This window comes from Puma concolor, chromosome D1 (assembly GCF_028749965.1).
Source record: "Puma concolor isolate L17-30 chromosome D1, mPumCon1.1.hap2, whole genome shotgun sequence".
NCBI lineage: Eukaryota > Metazoa > Chordata > Mammalia > Carnivora > Felidae > Puma > Puma concolor.
This window is the reverse complement of record NC_141676.1, coordinates 109,896,355-109,912,855: the sequence shown is the minus strand read 5'-3', so window position 1 is coordinate 109,912,855 and position 16,501 is coordinate 109,896,355. Positions and strand designations below refer to the sequence as shown.

General features: G+C 40.8%; 1 protein-coding gene across 11 annotated transcripts in view; it reads right to left on the bottom strand.

The window, feature by feature from the left end:
* Nucleotides 1-1,094: 1,094 nt before the first annotated feature.
* Nucleotides 1,095-16,501, bottom strand: part of CD1H11orf65 (chromosome D1 C11orf65 homolog) — a 73,845-nt gene continuing 58,438 nt past the window's right edge. For 9 of the 11 annotated variants that reach the window (XM_086679193.1, XM_086679198.1, XM_086679192.1 and 6 more), the window contains 2 exons: nucleotides 12,232-12,287; nucleotides 8,823-9,890 (listed from right to left, as the gene is read on the bottom strand). In XM_086679193.1, coding sequence (XP_086535319.1) covers nucleotides 9,739-9,890; nucleotides 12,232-12,287 — 208 coding nt within the window. In that variant the 3' untranslated portion in view covers nucleotides 8,823-9,738. Of the gene's footprint in view, nucleotides 5,190-8,822; nucleotides 9,891-11,219; nucleotides 11,284-12,231; nucleotides 12,288-16,501 lie in introns of those variants that run through there. The other 2 variants (XM_086679197.1, XM_086679201.1) reach the window with 2 other exon arrangements.

Sequence of the window (16,501 nt, the reverse complement as noted above, 5' to 3'; positions counted from 1 at the left end):
GAGCACACTTTAAAAAAATATTTTAACATAATAAGGAAATGAACGATCTAATTTAAAAATGGCAAAAGATTTTACAAGACACCTCAACAAGAAGATATCCAAATGGCAAACAGGCACATTAAAGAACCTCCCATCCTAAGTCATAGGGAAATGCAAACTAAAATCACTATGAGATGCCATTCACTATAAATCCACTAGACCAGTTAAAACACGTTACAACACTAAGAGACAAAGCACAAGTGGCCAACTCAAATGTGTTCACTGCTGGTGGGAATACAAAATGGTACAGCCACTTTAAAAAACAGATTCTTGAATTCAACTGAGGGAAAATGTCAGAGTAGGAAGTTCTGGACTCACCTTGTCCCACAGACACACCAAGGTAACAACTCCACGTGTTGGAACAAACTCTGAAAACGGACTGCAGCCTGGCAGAACAGGTCTATCACAGCTCGTCCTCGACAGAAGCCCACACCAGAAAAGGAAGGTGGGGTGGAGACACTGTTGGGAACCCCTTTACCACTCCATACCCCCACCCCAAGCAACTGACCAAAACCAGGAGGGGCATCACCAGCAGGAAGAAGCGGGAGGATCAGACCCCACACTGGGAGACACCACCCCTCCAGACCCCCACAACGGGAACAGACAATAAGGAAGAGGAGTTCCCATGAAAACTAGCTTTGAGAGCAAGTGGGGCTTAACTCCAGGAAGTTTAAAAATCAGGGCATCTTAACTTCATAAGTTTTAATTATCAGCAGGTTTTACTCCAGGAGAGTGTGAAGGCAATAGGCAATGGAGTCCTCAGCCTTGAAGAGCCGGCATACTAAATAGCTCTGCCCAAGGCACAGCACAGGAGAAGCAGTGTGAAAAGTCCCTGCGGTGTTCGTGAAGGACAATGTGCCAGGGGGGCAGGGATCCGTAGGGCATTTCTCCAGGAATGAAAGTGCTCGAGGCATCAGTTTTCTTCCCCTGCCCCAGCCTGGAGAGCCAGAAGCTTGAAGGAGCCAATGCTAACACATTCCATCCACCTGGCTGGCAGAGCAGGCCCTGCCCGTCTGGTCCCCTACAGACCCACCCACCCTACCTCTGCCCCACCACACGCAGGCAGCCCGGGCCGGGACCAGCACCACTCCCAAGTGACTCCCACCCTGGGGAGTGAGGGAGATAACCACCCACATGGCGCGCCCCCGGTTACCGCAGTCGGGCCCTTTAGCTGGCTGTGCGGGGAGCGAGCCCCGACCTCCGGTGCACCTGCAGCCGTGGCAGCGAGGCTGACTGCAGACGGCCAGGCTCACTGCCCGACCTGCCCACCAGGAAGCCTGCGGCAGTCACGGCTGGGCTCCCAACATGTGGGGAACAAACACGGCTCAGTCTACCCACTGCAGGCAGAGCGGGTCACTGCCTCAGGCTGGGCTGGAGGCGACGGCGCCCCAGCCACAACAGGAAGATGCCTGCAGCCCACACAGGGAAGCCCCCAGAGCACCTCATTCTGGCGGCCACGGGGGTCTGTGCCCAAGGGCACCACAGGACCTCTTCTACATAAAGCTACTACCTCCAAGCCCGGGGGACAGAGCTGACCTACCTGACACATGGAAACAAACACAGACACAAAACGAGGAGGCAGAGGAATAGGCCCCAGATTAAAAAGCAACAAACAATCACAGTAAAACAGCTAAATGAAACAGAGATAAGCAATATCCTTGATAAGGAATTAAAAGTAATGGTCATAAAGATTCTCCACGGACTTGAGTACAGTCGATGAACTCCGTGAGAACGTCAACCAAGAACTAGAAAATCTAAAAAGGAACCAGTCAGGGCTGAAGAATTAATTAACTGAAAGGAAAAATATACACTAGAGGGAATCAACAGCAGATCAGAGGAGACAGAACGGATCAGTGACCTGGAAGACAGGGTGATGGAAAGCAACCAAGCTGAACAGCAAAAGAAAACAGAATAAAAAATCAGACTAGGTTAGTGGAATTCTGTGACATCATCAAGAATAACATTCACATTAAAGGGATCCCAGAAGGAGAAACGAGAGAGAGAGAGAGACAGAAGGAGGCAAAAACTTATTTGAAGAAATAATAGCTGACAATTTCCCTAATCTGGGGAGGCAAACAGACATCCAGGTCCAGGAGGCCCAGATGAACCCCAGGAGGTCACACCAAGACACCTAATAATTAAAATAGCAAAAAGTACTGATAAAAAGAGTCTTAAAAACAGCAAAAGACAACAGCCACATTCAAGAGAAACCCCAGAAGGCTATCAGATGATTTTTCAGCTGAAATTTTGCAGGCCAGAAGGGAGTGGCAGGATGTATTTGAAGTGCTGAAAGGAAAAAACCTACAACCAAGAATACCTTACCCAGCAAGGTTACCATGTGGGAGTGAAGGAAAGGTCACTCCCAGAAAAACAAAAGGTAAAGAAGTTCATCACACTAAACCACTTTTTAAAGGAATGTTAATGGGAATTGTTTAAGTTGAAAGAAGAGGCTGTAGCTAGAAGTAAGAAAATTAGAAAGGAAAAATGTTACAGGTAAAAGCAAACATACAATAATGATAATGACAGATTAATCACTAATAAAGCCAGTATGGAGGATAAAACACAAAAACAATAAAATCAATTATGTCTATAAAAATTAGTCAAGGGATACAAAAAATAAAAAGATGTAAAATATGCCACTATAGACATGAAACATGGAGGAAGGAGTAAAAATTGAGTGCTTTAATGGTGTGTTTGAATTTAAGTGACCATTAACTTAATATAGACAGCTATACACATAGGATGTTATATATGAAACCCATGGTAACCACAAATCAACAAACTCTGATACGCAAAAAAAAAAACGGAGAAAGTTATCAAAACATACACTAAAGAAAGCCATCAAACCACAAGGAAACAGAGCAAGAGAGCAAAAAAGGACAGAGAACTAAAAACCATAAAACAATCAACAGAATGGCAACAAGTATATACTTGTCAGTAATTACTTGAAATGTAAATGGATGAAATGTTCCAATCAAAAGACACATGGTGACAAAATGGATAAAAAACCAGACCACCCCCCCTAAAAAAAACACAAGACCCATGTATATGTTGCCTGCATGAGATCACTTCAAACCTAAAGACACGCACAGACCGAAAGTGAAGGAATGGAAAGAGATTCTATGCAAATAGAAGTGGAACAAAAGATGGAGTAGCAATACTTTTCCAGACAAGATAAATTTTAAAACAAAGACTTTCGCAAGACAAAGAAAGGCATTACATAAAGATAGAAGGGATCCGTCCAAAAAGACTATATAACAACCGTAAATATCTATGCACTCAACACAGAAGCACCTAAATACATAAAGCAAATATTAATAGACATAAAGGAAAAACAGGCAAGAGTTAAACACCGTATCGAATCAATGAATAGATCACCCAGACAGAAAACCAACAAGGAAACAGTGGCTTTACATAACACATTAGACCAGATAGACCTAACAGATGAATACAGAACATTCCATCCAAACACAGAAGAATATACATTATTTTCAAGTGCACATGGAGTATTCTCTAATATAGATCACGTATAGAGACTACAAAGTAAGTCTCAATAAATTTAAGAAGACTGAAATCATATCAAGCATCTTGTTTGCTCACGACAGTATGAAACTAGAAATCAATCACAAGAAAAAAAAAACAACTTTAAAAGAACCCACAAAAACATGGAGGCTAAACAATATGCTACTAAACAACCAATGGGTCAACAAATAAATGAAGAGGAAATTTAAAAAAATACACGGACACAAATAACAATGAAAATATAGTGGTCAAAAAACCTTTGAGACACAGTGAAAATAGTTCTAAGAGGGAAGTTTATAATGATACAGGCCTAAATCAAGATCAAGAAAAATCAAACGTTACACCTAAAGGAACTAAAAAATGTAAGAACAAACGAAGCCCAAAGCTAGTGGAAGGAAAACAAAAAAAGAGTGGAAATACATAAAATAGAGATTAAAAGAACAATAGAAAGGATCAGTGAAACTAAACACTGGTTCTTTGAAAAAATAAAGTTAATAAACCTTAGTAAGACTCATCAATAAAAAAAGAGAACTCAAGTAAAATCAGAAATGAAGGAGGAGAAATAATAACTGACATCCCATGAAGTACAAAGGATTATAAGAGAATATAATGGAAAATATATGCCAACAAGTTAGACAACCTAGAAAAAATGAATAAATTCCTAGACACACATAACCTTCTGATCTGAGTCAGGAAGAAGTAGACGGGCACCTGGGTGGCTCAAGTGGTTAAGCGTCTGACTTTGGCTCAGGTCATGATTTCAGAGTTTGTGGGTTCGAGCCCCACGTTGGGCTCTGTGCCAACAGCTCAGAGCCTGGAGCCTGTTTCGGATTCTGTGTCTCCCTCTCTCTCTCTGACCCTCCCTGGCTCAAGCTCTGTCCCTCTTGCTCTCAAAAATAAATAAACATTAACAACAACAACAAAAAGAAATTTAAAAAAAGGAAGTAGAAAATCTGAACAAACCAATTACCAACCAGTAATGAAATTGAATCAGTAATAACAAAAACACCTAACAAACAAAAGTCCAGGGTCAGATAGCTTCATAGGTGAATTCTACCAAACTTTTAAAGAAGAACGAATACCTATTCTTCTGAAACTACTCCAAAAAAAAAGGGAGAGAGAGGAAAACTTCCAAATTCATTCTATGAGACCAGCATTACCCTGATACCAAAACCAGACAAAGACACCACACGAAAAACTATAGGCCAGCATCTCTGATGAACACAGATGCAAAAATAACCAACAAAATATTAGCAAACCAAATCCAACAAGACATTAAAAGGATCATTCACCATGATCAAGTAGGATTTATTCCAAGATGCAAGGTGGTTCATATTCATAACTCAATTAAGGTGATACATAACTTTAACAAGAGGAAGGATAGAACTGTACGATCCTCTCAAAAGATGCAGTTAAAGCATCTGGCAAAATACAACATCTTTCACCGTAAAAACTCTCAACAACATAGGCATAGTAGGAACATACCTTATAAAGTTCATAAATGAACACTCCCCAGCTAACATCATCCTCAATGGTGAAAAACTGACAGCTTTTCTTCTAGGATCAGGAACAAGATAAGGGTGTTCACTCTCACCACTTTTATTCAGCACAGTGTTGGGAAGTCCGAGCTGTAGCAACCAGACAAGAAAAATAAATAAATAAATAAGAGGCATCCAAATTTTAAGAAAAGAGTAAAACTGTCACTATTTGCAGATGACATGACACTGTATATAGAAAACCAGAAAGACTGCCAAAAAAACCCGATTAGAACTCATAAATGAATTCACTAATCTTCCAGGACACAAAACTAACATACAGATATTTGTTGTGTCTCTATACGCTAATAATGAAGAAGCAGAAAGATAAATTAAGGAATCAATCTTTTTCACAATTGCACTAAATATAGGAATAAACTTAACCAAGGAGGTGAAAGACCTTTACTCTGAAAACTGTAAGGCATTGATGAAAGAAACTGAGGACAACACAAACAAATGGAAAGATATACCATGCTTGTACATTGGAAGAATATTATTAAAATGTCCATACCACCCAGAGCAATCTACAGATTTATTGCAACCCCTACCAAAACACCTATAGCATTTTCCACAGAACTAGAACATACAATCCTAAAATTTGTATGGGACCACAAAGGACCCTGAATAGCCAAAGCAATCTTGAGAGAGAACAAAGCTAGCGGTTTCACAATCCCAGATTCCAAAATATACTACAAAGCTATAATAACCAAAATAGTATGGCAATGGCACAAAAATAAACATACAGATCAATGGAACAGGATACACAGCCCAGAAATAAACCCATGCTTATATGGTCAATTAATTTATGACAAAGGAGCTGAGAATATAAAACAGGGAAAAGACAGTTGGGGAAACTGGACAGCCACATTCAAAATAATGAAATGACCACGTTCTTTTTTTTTTTTTATTTTTTTTTAACGTTTATTTATTTTTGAGACAGAGAGAGACAGAGCATGAACGGGGGAGGGTCAGAGAGAGGGAGACACAGAATCTGAAACAGGCTCCAGGCTCTGAGCTGTCAGCACATAGCCCGACGCGGGGCTCGAACTCACGGACCATGAGATCATGACCTGAGCCGAAGTCGGCCACTTAACCAACTGAGCCACCCAGGCGCCCCCGAAATGACCACGTTCTTAAACCACACATAAAAATAAGCTCCAAGTGAATTACAGACTTATTTGTGAGATGTGAAACCATGATACTCCTAGAAGAAAACATAGGTACTAAGCTCTTAGACATAAGCGTTAGCAATGTATTTATGGATATGTCTCCTCAGGCAAAGGAAACAAAAGCAAGAATAAACTACTGAGACTACAGCAAAATAAAAATCACGGCAAAGGAAGCTATCAACAAAACAAAAAGGCAACCTACTGAATGGGAGAAGATATTTGCAAATGATAGATACTAATAACAGGTTAACATCCAGAATATATAAAGAACTTATACAACTCAACAGCAAAAAACTAAATAATCTGATTTTAAAATGGACAGAAGACCTAATAGACATTTTACAAAGATGGTCAGCATCACTCATCATCAGGGAAATGGAAATCAAAACCACAATGAGATACCACCTTACATGTGTCAGAATAGCTAGAATCAAAGACAAAAAATAATATGCTGAAAGGATGTGGAGAAAAGGGAACCTCAGGCATTCTCAGTGGGAATGTTAATTTGTGCAAACATTGTGCAGTACAGTGTAGAGGGTCCTCAAAAAAAATAAAAATAGAATTATCATATGATCCCATAATTCCACTACTACTTATTCAAAGAAAATGAAAATATTAATTTGAAAAGATGTATGCACTATTTTTATTGCAGCATTATTTATAATAGCAATGTGATACACACACACACACACACACACACACACACACTGGAATTTTTTTTTAAGTTTACTTATTTTGAGAAAGAGAGACAGAGAGCTTGCATGTGCACCTAAGTGGGGGAAAGGCAGAGAGAGAGGGAGAGAATCCTAAGCAGCACAGAGCCCAATGTGGGGCTCGATCACAAACTGTGAGATCATGACCTGACCCGAAATCAAGAGTCAGGTGCTTAAGTGACTGAGCCACCCAGGTGCCACACACACTAGAATATTACTTGGACATAAAAAAAAGTGAAATCTTGCCATTCGTGACAACATGGATGGACCTTGAGATATTATTATATGCTAAGTGAAATAAGTCAAAGACAAACACTACATAATTCCACTTATATGTGGAATCTAAAAACAAAACAAAAAATAAACAGTTTAAATACAGAGAACAAACTGGTGGTTGCTGAAAGGAGGTGGATGGGGGGTGTTGATCAAAATAGATGGAGATTAAGAGGCACAAACTTCCATATATAAAATAAATAAGGATATGAAACAGTAGTTGTGGGCAATGGTGACTGTTGTATACATTGATAGAATTGTCAAATCAGTTTCTTCTGTACCTGAAACTAATATAACACTGTATGTCAATTATGCTCCAATGATAAATTAAAAAAAAAAGAATAAAAAACAGGTTCTTACAAAATAGAGTTTGCCTTAGCAGTTCCCTCTCACAGGTATTTCCCAAGACAAAAGAAAACATATGTCCCCACCAAGACTCTACATGAGTGTTCACAGCATCTTCATTCATAACGATCCCAAACTGGAAACAACCGAACGTCCATCAACTGGTGAATGGATAAACAAACTGTAGTAAAGCCATACAATGGAACACTAGTTATTAAAAGAGGAACAAGCTACTGATAAGAGCGACAAGATGAATCTCAAAAGCATTATGCTAAATCAAAGAAGCTAAACCAAGGAAGGCTACATACAGAATCATTCCATTTACATGACATTCTAGCAAAGGCAGAACTGTAGTGATTGAAAGATCAGTGGTTTCCAGGGGCTCAAGGTGAAATGAGTGGATTGACTCCAGATGCATAATCTGGGGATGACAGAAATACTATCTAGCTTGAATGTGAAATTGACATGAATGTATACATTTGTCGAAACTCAAACTGAATACTCAAAATGGGTAGATGTAAATTATAGCTCAAGAAATCGGATTTTTTTTTCTTAAATATATAGTAGATCCTCTGAATGATGTGGGGTTTTTTTTTTAAATACTTGAGGGTACAAGCCCCTAGTCTATTAGGCTTATAGATATTTTTTTAATGTTTATTTATTTTGAGAAAGAGCGTGTGCACAAGTGTGTGAGGGGGCAGAGAGAGAGTCCCAAGCAGGCTCTGCACTCTCAGCACAGAGCGCCACATTGGGCTCGCTCTCATGAACCTCAAGATCATGACCTGAGCTGAAATCAAGAGTCGGACGCTTAACCAACAGAGCCACCCAGGCTTTTATTTTTTTTTTTTTAATTTTTTTTTCAACGTTTTATTTATTTTTGGGACAGAGAGAGACAGAGCATGAACGGGGAAGGGGCAGAGAGAGAGGGAGACACAGAATCGGAAACAGGCTCCAGGCTCTGAGCCATCAGCCCAGAGCCCGACGCGGGGCTCGAACTCACGGAGCGCGAGATCGTGACCTGGCTGAAGTCGGACGCTTAACCGACTGCGCCACCCAGGCGCCCCAACACCCAGGCTTTTAAAGGTATAGTGTGATGGGGCGCCTGGGTGGCTCAGTCGGTTGAGCGTCCGACTCTTGATTTCAGCTCAGGTCATGATGCCAGGGTACTGGGATCAAGCCCCGTGTCCAGCTTCGTGCTGAGCATGGAACCTATTTGGAATTCTCTCTCTCTGTCCCTCTACCCCACTTGCACACATGCTCTCTCTAAAATACAAAATAATAAAGACCCAGAATGACCAGTGTGATGAGGGCTCGTAGCAAAGGATGCTTCTGGGAACACACAGTAATTCAGACGTGAAGGATATGGGAGGCCCAGCAGTTACCTCCACTCCTCTACTCCTCCCCCTGTGGAAGATGAAAGACAGAGTTTTGCTCTTCTAGCTCCTTGAGCTAAGGGTGCCCCGTGACCTAGTTTCATTTCAAGGATGCCTGAGGTTACTAACGCTGGGGCTTCTGGTTGGGCTTTTGCTTTTCAGATAAAAGGAAAACTTGTTACACTGCCCTTATTCCTTTTAGATTATTTATTAATTTTTTTTAACATTTATTCATTTTTGAGAGACAGAGAGCATGAGTGGGGGAGGGGCAGAGAGAGAGGGCAACACAGAATCCGAAGCAGGCTCCAGACTCCGAGCTGTCAGCACAGAGCCCGACGTGGGGCTCGAACTCACTGACCAACTCCCTGACCCCAAGATCATGACCTGACTCGAAGCTGGATGCTTAACAGACTGAGCCACCCAAGTGCCCCTTTCCTTTTTTAAATGGAAAAAGAGCTCTGACATGAACACCCGAAGAATGCTTCAAGAAGAAAATCCAAAGATTTTTCTTTTTGCACCTAAATGTATTTATTTACGTGTGACTGTGAGATTACTGCAGTTTCTTTGAATACAAGGAATAATTTCTACATTTTCATGACCATTGTTTTGAGTCTGATGTCTTATTTCTCTTTAGGCTTCCTTATTTGCTTGAGGTAGACAGATTCTGTGCCAAGAACACACAAGTCATTCCAGTCAGAGTAAACGATCTCTTGACAGTAACTGATGGAGTCGGGGTGTGAAGGGCTACCGCTCAGGAAAGCGGAGAACTTTATACTCCGTAAGTGAGATCAGGTGATAGTCTAGGAAAATTTGGTTTTTCATAAAAACTTCCATCTAAAGTATCTTCTGGGATTCCCAATTTCTCCTCTGATATATCTGCACAGTCGTATCCTTGTTTCCGTGCTTGCTCAAATGGGAAACCTAGAGAGAAATGACAAATGTTTAGAAAGGTGTCACATGTAAGGTGTAGACTCATTCAATATGCTACTCACTATACGCCACGTAAGGTCCTTTTCCCATCCCTTCCTACCCTGCTTCAAGCAGGCACTTTTCTATCCTACTACTTAACTGAAACCATACGTGTCTCAAGTTTCTCAGTTCATCCTACTTTTCACTACCATAGTGGTCCATGGTCTACAAAAGGTTCTGCAGGACCTGGATTTGAGGTCTGATCCACTACTAAGTAGCTGTGTAATTTGGGGCAAGTTACTTAGCCTCTCAATGTCCTCATCTGTAAAACGGGGATAATAATAGCACATACGTACCTCATAATCATGAGAATTAAGTGCGATGGTGCACGTAAAAAAACTAGCGTTTAGTTTGACATTTAGCTAGTGCTCCATGATTATTAGCTCACGGTTCCAGAGAAAAGGTTCCAAACCTTCTCGTGATTTGATTTCCTCGTGCTTCTTGGAGTAATGACACACATTCTCTCCTCTTCTCCCATGCCAGCAACCACCACGCGTCATCTTCCACTGACTTCCCTCATAGTGCAAATCTCCACCACTCGATTCTATGCCCCTTCCAATGACCATGCTATCACTTTCCTTCTCTTCACAGTAATCTCTTTTAACTCAGCATTTATATTCTCTGCTTCGGTTTTTATACTTGTCATTCCTTCATATTCTTTCCTCTGCCATTGAGGACCTACTACTTGCTACATATTGGGGATTTAGTATCAAAGAGACAAATCCCTGCAGTCAAGTCAGGGTAGTTACCTACAGCTGTTCTCTAGAAGGCCATCAACTCCATGAAAGCCCTCGAGCGGAAACCACCGCAGAGCATTTCTGAGGAACAGGCGAGAGGCTGGTGATGCAGGTTTGGGAGTGAGGGGGGGCCAGCAGGGCGTAAGAGTGGAAGGGTGGCCAGAGGCGGAGCCAGAAGGCCATGATGACGTCAGGGTTTTATTTCAAAAGCAGTGGAAAATTAGGAGAAGCTGCAGAAGGTCCTCGTCGTTAAAGAGCATGGTTTCTGAAGCCAGCCTGCCTCAGTTCAAATCCCAGCCATCCCAGGAACTGACTGGGTGACCCTGAGCAAGTAACTTGGTATCTCTTTGCTCATCTGTAACAGGAACCTCGTCTCACTGAGTTGTTCTGAAAATTAAACGAGTTAATCTTATAAAGCGCTTTCAGACAGCACTTCACGCGGTAATTGAAAGAGAAGATTTTGTTAAACAAATGCTTTAACTGTACTGATTTAAATCTGTAAAAGATCATTACCTATTATGAGGGGAGCACCCTGGCTGCTTACCAGTTTGGAGGCTGTTGGGAGAAGCCTGAAGGGGATGAAGGATGCTTGGACCGTGGGGGCGGCTCTGGCTCGGAAATAAGTGGGTAGGTTAAGGTGAATGACAGCTGACGCTTAGGGAGTATGTGTTACATGCGAGGCGCCATTCTAAGCTCTTCACATGTATTATCTCTTATTACCTCACAACGACCTAAGAGCTGCCACTGTTATTCTCATTTTAGAGAGGGGGAAACCGAGCTGGTAACATCCCCAGGATCATGCAGCCAGTACACTGTAGGGCCAGAAATCAAAGCCAGGCAGCCTGAATCAACACCCCACCAGTGTAACCTCTCCGCTGTACTGCCTCTCACTGGCGATCGCAGGACAGAACCCGGACCCCCAGAATGTACAACAACCGCAATTAGGCATTAGCTACGTTAGGACTAGTGATATTTCTAGGACATGAGACTAGGCCTCCTCAACACGCTATCCGCGGCAGCACAATGGCGGCAAAGAGCCTCAAGAACACTCCTAACATTTTGAGACATTTATTTCGCCAAATGAAGCTTGCTCATTAAAAATAATTATGGAAACCATGAGAGAAGCAACTTTTTAAGGGGAGGATTCATTTCTTTAAACCATTTTTCCAACCTAAATAAAACAAAATTTTCTTCTATTCCCAAATAACAATCTTACACATAAAGGTACAAATGACTTGGCAAATTCATTGGTGTCTCTGCACAGTGTAGGGTGCTGAAATGCTAGGTGCTTCGAAGCATGTCCGTGTGTGGAATGTATCGTTTTCTTCATAAGAATTTCCCATAAAGTATTACTAAAAATCACCCACTTTTTTAAAAATTTACATTCAAGTTAGTTAACATCCAGTGTAGTCTTGGCTTCAGGAGCAGAAACTGGTGATTCACCTCTTACATATGACACCCGGTGCTCATCCCGAAAAGTGCCCTCCTCGACGTCCATCACCCATCTGGCCCATCCCCCAGCCACCTCCCCTCCAGCAACCCTCAAAATCACCTACTTTTGAAGTTAGCTGAAGAGTTGCTTGTAGCAATTTCCTTCCAGTTGGCAATATACCTAAGCACATTATATGGGCATTCATTAAACTGAATCAATGTATTAATAATCAACTGATCCATTAGTACGTGTTAGACTACTTCTAAAATTCCACTTTCTCTATGAAATCTTGAACTGATGCCGACTAATTCACAGGTGCAAATGTCTAATTCTCATGACTTTTCCATGTCCAACTAACTCTCATGTATCTAAAGTAACCCCTAGAACAAGGAATTGGAGGAGGAATAAAAATGGTGCCTACCATCTACCATATTCGTGCCCTCTGAGCTCGTCCAGCACACATCATCTCATTTTATCCTGTTTCCTTCTTGCAAGACCATGTCCTCAGTTGAGGGCATACTAAGATCTTAACTTCTAAATTAAAAGTACAAACAGAAAATTCTCTGGGAGGGAAAAAGTCAGGGGAAAACAACAACAACAAACTAACAAACTTTCTCCTTGGCTCTGGATTGCCAGACTTAACGGTTTTCAGCATGTCAACGGAAATGAAAAGTGTGTGCTTTATGATCTTACTGGGACAACATTGCTACCTTTGTCGTGCCCAGTAAATATGAGCAATGACACTTAAATCAAGCACAACTTCAGGGCTGCCACATCTGTTCCCTAAACAGGTAGACAAGGCAGCCCAGGAAGAGGTAGAACGGATAAGGCTATCTGATGAGCTACAAAGAGGAGGTAAAGATGCCTTTCAAGAGGCAGGTTTCCTGAGACTTACCCTATTTCATCTTAGGCTCTGCACCCCCCTTTCCCAAGCCTCCTTGAAATCACGTAAGGAGGTGGTTGCACCCAAGAAATCAAGTAAGGAGTTGGTACCAAAAGGTGCTGAAAAGGGACCTCATAGAGCAAAAATGAGAATTCTGAATCATATAATTCAGAAAACTCTGTGATTTTTCAAGTATTTATATATTCCATGTGAATTTTTAGTTTTGCTGTTTCTGAAGTTTTGTTGTTGTTGGTATAGGAAGGTATATATTATCCAAGAGTATTTAATTAAAACAAAGTATCGTGTCTAACTTGTCTCCTTCCTGTTACTGGTACCTTTGCTCCAAGAACTTTATAGCCTTAAATGGGTGCTCCTGGGTTACTATCACATGAAAAAGGTGCAACAAAACAGAAGGCAGTGGAAACTCCCTCCAGGATGTCTTGGTAGACAATTCAATCTGGCTTGACCTTAAATTCAGGCAAATTCAGGGTGCTTGGGGGGCTGAGTCAGCTGAGCGTGCGTTTCTTGGTTTTGGCTCAGGTCATGATCTCAGTTTCGTGAGGTCAAGCCCTGTGTCTGGCTCTGTGCTGGTTGGTGGTGCAGAGCCTGCTTGGGATTCATTCATTCATTCTCTCCCCCCACCCCCCGCCCCACCGGCTCTTGCTGTCTCTGTTTCTTTCAAAATAAATAAATAAACTTAAAAAAAACTTTAGGCCAATTCCATCCTCAGTGGTTGCTCGGATAGGAGTGCTATCAGGTGTTGGTCAATCATCCTCCTTCCTTGGGTTCATATACTGAAAGTTCTCATTCCACTTTCAAGGAACCAAGATAAAGGACCTTCAATCAATTTATTCTATGACCTAACACTCTGGGGCACAAACATATCTCATCTTTAAGCTGATCGATAACCCTGTTCTACCTGCGATTAGGACATGAATTTATTTAATTGATAAAAATTGATAAAAATATTTTTCTCATCATGAACATACCAGCTGTAACTGATAAGAAATCTAAGTTTTACAAACAGAAGCAACAATCTAATGAGAGCATTACTATGCTGCGTATATCACAGAGCTCATCTGTCTTTCCCATGAAGATATTTTTGGAACTTTTTTTTACAGAACAAAGTGTATATGGAATCTATGCTGAATCCCTCAGAAGTCTACACTTAACATCTTAATGGCCCAGGAAAAGTCCCTGGCTAGAAAGGCCACATAACTACACGTCTTAGATATCAAAGGAGCAGCTCCAGACATGGAGACTACCCATAACACACATGGGCAAAGAGCTCTCACCAACAGGATTCACAGAATATCAGGAGACAAAGCTAGTCCAGCAGCTGACCACGTAACAGGTTATGTCAAAATTCACTTGCAGTTTTGAAAAATAGGAAGACCCTGGAAGAGGAACATCCATCTTGATAGAGAAGATGACCCTGAAGTCCAGCGGGATAAACGCTGGCAACAGTCACCGTGGCCATCCTGTGGGTGAGTTGGTGACGCTAACACAAGGACTGTTTTACATTCTAAGTGCCTGCAGCAACATATCTGTGGATACCACAGAAGGACAACAGTACTCCTCAGTGTACCTGAGTCCAGGAGTTAAGTTGACTCTGCCTATTCTTTAAAGTACATAATAACAATATTGTACTCAGTTGGTACTGTTTAATGTGCATCATAAGACGCACATGACGGTTCCCAGTGGAGGGTCCATCTGTCATACCAGGGGCTGGCACACAAGCCTTTTGGGAAGGGACTGGCTTGTACCATTCAACATCAATGTTCAACACATTTATGTCATTCTAATGCTCTATTGAAAACTGTCCACAGATTTCAGTGGCTACAAATTTTCCTGAAGGGAAATGTCACACTCTGAAATTCTCAACAAACAAGGTGTCATTAAGACAGCTACGAACATCTAAATGACTACAAAGATCTAACAAAGAGAAGACTGTGAAGACCATGAATATGCTGTGGAAAAGGTACTTACACCTGACATTTGCCATTAGTAGCGGAAGGTCTTTGCAAGTTTGGTCTTGCCTGAGATAATCAGTAGCTTGAGCTCAGTAATGTTAATGAAATATTCCCAAATTATCATGCTGGATTCCTGGGAAACTTTTGTTGTCCAGGGCTCAATACAAAAAGTTAGAATACTGTAGCACAGCACTAGAGAAAGCCATCAAACTATACAAAAGAAAGCAAGAGAACAAGAAAGGAACAGAAAAGAACTACAAAAATGAGCAGAAAAAAATTAACAAAATGGCAATAAGTGTTTACCTATGAACAAGTACTTTAAATGAAAACTGACTAAACATTCCAATCAAAAGACAAAGGGCGAGGAAATGGATTAAAACACAAAACCTATATGCTGCCTATAAGAAATCACTTCAAACTAAAGACACATATAGACTGAAAGTGAAGGCATGGAATAATGCAAATGGAAGCAGAAAAAAAGCCAGGGTAGCAATATTTATATCAGACAAGATAGACTTTAAAACAAAGAAACAAGGGACAAAGAATGGCATTACACAATGATGAAGGGATCAATCCAACAAGATGATATAACCATTGTAAATATCTCTGCACCCAACACAGAGGCACCTAGCAAATGTTAACAGATATGAAGGGAGAAACAGACAATTATATAATAATACTAGGGGATTTTAACACCACATCTATGTCAATGGACAGACTGCCCACACGGAAAATCAATAAGAAAACAGTGGCTCTGAACGACATATTAGACCAGATGAAGCTAACAGATGTCTAGAGAAAATTCCATCCAAATGCAGAATATGTATTCTTTTCAAGTACATGCACAAAGGACATTCTCCAAGACAGATCAAATGTTAGACCACAAAGCCAGGCCAGAAAACAAGTGTTAATAAATTTACAAAGACTGAAATCACATCAAGCATCTTTTCTGACCACAACAGTATGAAACTAGAAATCAGTTAAAAAAAGAAAAAAACTGAAAAAAAAAATCACAAACACATGGAAGCTAAACAACATACTACTAAATAGCCAATGGGTCAACCAAGAAATCAGGGAGGAAATAAGAAATACACGGAAACAAATGAAAATGAAAGCACAACAGTCCAAAATCAGTGGGATGCAGCAAAGGCTGTTCTAAGAGGCAAGTTTATAGTAATGCAGGCCTAGCTCAAGAGACAAGAAAAACCTCAAACAAACAAGCTAGCTTATACCTAAGGAACCAAAAAAAAAAAAAAAAAGAACAAACTAAGCCCAAAGCTAGTAAGAGGAAAAAATAATAAAGATTAGAGAGGAAATAAATAACATAGACACTAAAAGAAAAATAGAAAGGATCAATGGAACCAAGAGGTAGTTCTCTGAAAAGATCAACAAAACTGATAAACCTTTAGACTCATCAAGAAAAAAAGAGAATAAAATCAGAAATGAAGGAGAAATTACAGCAGATGCCCAAAATACAAAAGATTATAAGGGAATGTTATGTAAAATTATATGCCAACAAGTTGGACAATCTGGAAGAA